The 5,973-nt window shown below is 40.6% G+C and overlaps 1 protein-coding gene across 1 annotated transcript; it reads right to left on the reverse strand.

The window, feature by feature from the left end:
- Positions 1-1,462: 1,462 nt before the first annotated feature.
- GTF2H5 (general transcription factor IIH subunit 5) lies at positions 1,463-5,853 on the reverse strand. Its single transcript, XM_054162682.1, has 3 exons — positions 5,793-5,853; positions 5,241-5,351; positions 1,463-1,964 (listed from the first exon to the last, which is right to left on the reverse strand). Exons 2-3 carry the CDS (start codon positions 5,273-5,275, stop codon positions 1,784-1,786), a joined length of 216 nt encoding a protein of 71 aa, XP_054018657.1. The 5' UTR covers positions 5,276-5,351; positions 5,793-5,853; the 3' UTR covers positions 1,463-1,783.
- Between the last annotated feature and the right edge of the window lie 120 nt (positions 5,854-5,973).

Consider the following 5,973-nt stretch of genomic DNA (forward strand, 5'->3'; position numbering starts at 1 on the left):
TCTCCATTAAATGAGTACCCAATAATCCTCCAAAATAACAGTGATGAGGTAAATATTTGACCCATCTTAAGAAAAAGGTAAGAAACCATAAACCATTCATTAAAGGTTTCAACTTTTTATTTCACGTGGAGATGGGAAGCTGATTTTTTCATCTGCATGACTGGTGATGCATCCACTTGCAAAAGAAAGAGATCAAACAGCCCAGACCAAAACTTATTGTTAAATACAGTCAGAAAGAAGAAGAGGTACAGAGCAGAATTCTGCAGGCCTATTTCTTCATTCATATGAGCCTGGACACACATCAAATAAAAACTTCTCTGATGCTTCCCTCTTCCTTGAAGGAGGGGGCGGGTGAGGAAAGGAAAAACAAATAAACAAACAAAAACACCACCAAAAAAAATCCCAACAACAAACCTAAGGTCACCAAGTAATCAACTTGGACAAGAAAGCAATAGTTTGAGAGTCAGTAAACTGTTCCTTGTAAAAGCCTATTTACACAAAGATAAAAAGATGGCACCTATCTGATATACATGAGCAGCTCTTAAAAGCAAGCCTCCCTTTGAAGTAATATCCTAGAAATCTTTAATTTACAAATGATGACTCACAGGTCAAATAAATTTACTATTTTGAGTAGGAAGTAGGATAAGAGAAAAAGTAATAAATGTTATTCTTTTTGTTTCTGTAGTTTATTTCTGTAGACAGAAATCTTCATGGGTTTTATCACCATGCACTAGACTTATTAAATAAGCTCGTGTCTGAGATAATGAACTACTTTACATAAATACACCATAACAAAAAAACATGGAGAGACCTGTGAGGCTTTTTCCTTTGCAACAAAGCACAAAAGGGGAAGAAGAGCTAAGATGAATAAATAACCAAAACCAAACCCAAAACAAACCCATAAAGTCCAAAAAAATCTAAAAAAAATCCCCCAAACCATGTTTCTTCTTCACAAGCAGAGCAACCAACCCAATCTTTATTTCCCCTTCCTGATCATGTAGTTTACCATGACTAGGTGCAGTACAAATATGCAAGCAATTAGATTCCATTGATTTCTTATTCATCTTAGCCTTTTAATTTGCTATTGTTGATATACATATAACCAGTTTACAATTAAAAGGTGATGATCTGGAGTAATTTTGTTGTCCCCATCCCCCTGACCTCCTCTAGAATCCATGTGAATCCTCTAGAATCTACCACTACTCAAACCCAGAATAACATAGAAAGCATAAACTTGGTAAAAATAAGCAAGGGGCATGGGGCATTTGTAAAATGCTGGGAAACCAAACCCCACCCCACCCCACCAAAGAAAACTCACACCAAATTTAATTTTGGTGTATAAAACCCATTAATTTGTAGCAGTATCTGACCATGTCTTCAATTTATGGGTATGTTCCATCAACCACAATCATATGACAACAGATATTCTCTCAGTCACAGTACAACCAGACTGAATCACAGGAATGTAAAACGTCAGAGGTGCTCATATAGCATTCCAGTATAGAAACACTGCTGTAATTTTTTTGGGTCATACCGTCCTGCAAGACAAAAATCCTAAAGGAAAATCAGAGATCAGTCATTTTTCAAGTGTAACCTTTTGAAGACTTTAATAAAGATACCATAACTTTTCAAAATGAGAAATAAAATGCAATTCAAGAGTATTTTGTCTATGAAAATTATCCATTTTCTAGAGTAGTCACTTCCCTGTAGAACATACTAACCGCAGTGTATCTATTAATACAGTAATAACTCAAGCTACTGAAATGTCATTTCCCTGGTCTTTCTACTTCTGAGTAATAGGAAAAGAGTTCTGGTCCATTAACTCGCCCACTCTCTCCTGAAGGAAGTTAACCAACTCAGCTAATACAAACACGTGAGTTTCATCCAGATCTTGTATGATGAACTTCTTTCCCAATGCATTTGACTCATCCAAGTAGAGCAGAAACTGCTTCATTGCTGGGTCACTGTAGAAATACAGAAACATTAGAACCCACCTCATTGTAATAAGATAAAGGTAAACATAACCAAACAACCCACAACACAAAAACTCTATTTTGAAGGCACTCCCAAAGTTCTTTGGGAAATGAATGTAATTTAAAAAGTGAGCCAGCCTTGAAATTAAACTTTATGAAGCTTTGCAAGAAGTTGTTTCTTTCACGGTAGTAATTGCTGGGTTAGAGATAAAAATGAACTGATAACTAAGTTTAGTAAGAACTAGCTGCTTGATTATCACAAGTGCCCCTATGCTGCTCTTAAAGTAACTTAAAAAACAAACAAACAACAAAACCTAATCCTTAGTAAGGCAAGTTTTAACTTACATTCCCAGCAGCAGCAATAACACCATAAAAATATGTTTTCTTATTGCAGATTTTGGTTTAAGGCTAACCAAATCCAGGAGAACATACCTCTCACTCAGTGTAGTACAGCATAGAGGAAAAGTGGTCACCTCTGAACTCTACATCTACCACACTGCAACCTTTTCCTGATGTCACCTTCTAAGTTAAGCATTGGAAGAAAATATTTTGGAAGTATTGAGATTGCAGGTAACTGGAGACAGACTGGTAAAGTTGATGCTGCTTGGTCTGGAGAGGAAAAGGCTCTGAGGTGACCTTATTGTGGCCTTCCAGTATCTTAAGGGGACCTATAAGAAAGCTGGTGAGGGATTTTTTAGGATGTCAGGCAGTGATAGGACTAGAGGGAATGGAGCAAAACTAGAACTGGGTAGATTCAGACTAGATGTTAGGAAGAAGTTCTTCACCATGAGGGTGGTGAAACACTGGAACAGGTTGCCCAGGGAGGTGGTGGAAGCCCCATCCCTGGAAGTTTTTAAAGGCCAGACTGGATGTGGCTCAGAGCCACCTGATCTAGTGGGAGGTGTCCCGGCCCACGGCAGGGGGGTTGAACTAGATGATCCTTGAGGTCCCTTCCAACCCTGACAATTCTATGCTTCTATAACCAAAACCGCTCCATCATATGAAGCAGCTAGATAAAGAGGCTTCAAATTATAAACTATTTGATCCACTGAAGTTTTGAAGAATTCAGACAATAGTATTGTCTGGTTTTGACACTGGTTTTTGAAAACAGGAAAAAACATGTTCTTTGATACAAACTTTGTATCTGATTGCAGCAACTGGTGAAAATGTGCAAGAAATACAGGAAGCCAGGACCAGGTAGCTTAGGACACTTTCAAAGTTATGAACATATCTGTTTTGGCAATATAGTATTTCTTTAAGAGAATTCTTAGTAATATAGTTAATCTTGAAGGAACTCCTTAATTTATCTCCTCTTTTTTAAATGCACTATGAAGACCAGTTCTCCCTTACCTAAATGCATGTATGGTGCAAAGACACACTACAGGACCAAACCCTTCCCCTGCCTGCTACACAGCAAACTCAAAAAACAACTTTTAACCTTAGCCTCAAAGCTGCAGAAGCACGACTAGGTGAGTCCTCAACACGCAAAAGAATTTTGTGGAAAGGAGAATGGGATAGCCTGAAATATCTTTTCTTTAGAAGAGCCATTATTTATGTGCTCTGGCAGGCAAGAAGAGAAACAAAAAAGAAGAGTTGAGAAGAACTGTACATCACAAGTATGTGGTTCCTACAATTCTTCTACACCCCTTTTCAGACAGGTGCAAGGAGGTTTATTCTTTCACTTGTTTCATTCAGCTGCAGTTTAGTGACCAGCCTGTGTGATGTTAATCGGTAGCCAGGGATTGGTTTTCACACAATCAACATACAGAACTGTAGTTAGTGCCAAAGATGTGTGTCACAGCAGAAATACTCATTATAATACACGAAGATTATAATCCTTTAGATGATGTCTTCAGAAAAGTTTAGCTATTTATTATAAGAATGTGGGGGGAGGCAGAAAAAGACCTCTGCACAGTATTTCATCATTTGCATGATTTACACATTCATAAATGTCTGGAGTTTTTCCCACTCTCTGTCCATTTGCTATCTGAAGCATGCTCAGAAAATTGGGTTGTAAAAAATTGTATGTGAAGCATAATAAAGGGGACAGGTTTACAGTAATTCTGCATCTTCTCCTGTGATGCAATTTGTGCCCAATCATAAGCTACCATCACGTTAAAGTGGGGAGAAGACAAACGAAATCAAACCACCCAGAGCTGGCAAAACAAAGCCATACGTACACCTGTTACCTCAGGGGGCTACTGAAAACACCTGATGGCATAACAAACACTGTAGATTTATTATCAGATAGAAAATTCCCTTCCCATCCCAGAAGACTCAGTTCCATGCCAGTACTAAGTGGAACATGGCCACAGAAAAACCACAAAGATCTTTAGGTATGTGTAAAAAGCATGTGTAAATTGCACATAAGGTGCAAAATTAAAAATAAACAAGCATGCTTTAGAACTTCGTGCCTTGACAGTGAAGGATTCTGCTCAGAGTCAGGTGCAGGCAGGCAATTTGTTGTGCCTCAGAAGCTTTGTCAAGGTAGTAGCATGGAGTCAAATTTGAGAAGACAGGCTTTTTGTTATAGCAGAATTTAGATGCTCAACTGCTCACACATAGTCATTAGGCATCCAGAAGTTAGCTGCTGGAAGCTCACAGCTATAAGCACCATGTAGGCACATCATGAGAGGATCAAAGTTATTCTCCTTTTGTGTACTTATCCATTCATATATTTACCATATCAGTGTATAGAAAAAAAAATCTCCTATCTCATGGAATGCATCGTAAGTGATGCTTCTTTCTACTTTGGAAGTAACCAGTTATCTTAACAGGTAACCAGTTTACTGCAAATACATCAAAAGCTTACTTTTCCAAACTACAAGCATACTCCTTTTGAGTATTATCTACAGAGCCATATATCAGCCTTGAAAATAATTTGGACTGAAGCTAATGAAAAAAGACAGGAAAGAAAGGCTGAAATATTATTTTATCATTTTCTAGAATCAATGAAAAAAACCACATTGCTTATGAATAACAACCAAAAACCTCATTACTTGTGAGCAATATGAAGAACAAGAGCTACCCTATAACGGTTAAGCATAAGCAGAAAACAGTGTCTTGAAAAGAAAAGGAGACTGGATTCAGGATTATCTACAACTTCCTCTTCAAAGGCCACACTCTTCTCTCTGCTTGTTCACCATCACCCCTCCTCAAAACATTTTTTTTTTCTTTATAAACTATTAAGTTACTCTGAATATTCCCAGCTGTAAAGAAATACGTAGACTTTGAAATAATGAAAGATACTAAGTGCTGTTTACTAACCATTCAATCAAGACACCTTTCAGAACATTCACCATTTTCTCAGTTCTCTTAAAAACGCTGAAGAGGTGACAAGAACTCTTGCCTTGGGTTACACACGTAAACAAAGGAAATCTGAAACAAAAAGAAACAAGGTCTTAGTTTAACTCAGCGCTCCTTCAAGACAACTCACCTCCCCGGACCAAAAGCGCTGTATCCGTGTTAACAGGCCGAGCGGACAGGGGCTTGAGGAGAGGCGCGCAGGGCCAGGCCGGGGTAGCAGAGCCTTCTCCGGCAGTGAGTTGTGAAAATTAAAGTCCTCTCCCCATACCCCCGAGAGCAGCTCTACCCCTGTCCCCACCCTCTCTCCCAGCCCCTCCGAGCTCTTCCAGCGGCGGCTGAGATCTACCAACAGCCCTTCTTGCCGCCGGAGGCGAGCCGCGGCCTTACAAAAGGCAGCCTGGGCGGAGGGAAACAAGCCCTTACGCGCCTCTGGGTCGCCCGCGGGCAGCGAAGGGCCGGGGCGGGTCCCGACTGGCAGGTCTCGCCGCTCCCAGAGACTGCAATCCCACGCACCCTTCACCTCCACCGCTACCGCCGACCGCTTCCCACACGCTGGAGCCAGCACAGCCAGCGCTGCGCCACACGCGTGCGCAGCCTGCCCCTGCCCTGCCTCCGCTCCCTGCATCACCTCCGGATTGGCCAGGCTGCCAGCGTGGTGGCGTCACGGCGGCACGTGAGCGCCGGTGCCGGGTGC

Source organism: Dryobates pubescens, chromosome 6 (assembly GCF_014839835.1).
Source record: "Dryobates pubescens isolate bDryPub1 chromosome 6, bDryPub1.pri, whole genome shotgun sequence".
In the NCBI taxonomy this organism is placed as follows: Eukaryota; Metazoa; Chordata; class Aves; order Piciformes; family Picidae; genus Dryobates; species Dryobates pubescens.

Excerpts from the sequence above, each read along its gene's own strand:
- GTF2H5 (XM_054162682.1), bottom strand. The coding sequence starts at position 5,275 with ATGGTGAATGTTCTGAAAGGTGTCTTGATTGAATG. Across the intron at positions 1,965-5,240 it reads AAAGGTGTCTTGATTGAATG|TGACCCAGCAATGAAGCAGT; the intron begins GTTAGTAAACAG and ends GTATTTCTACAG.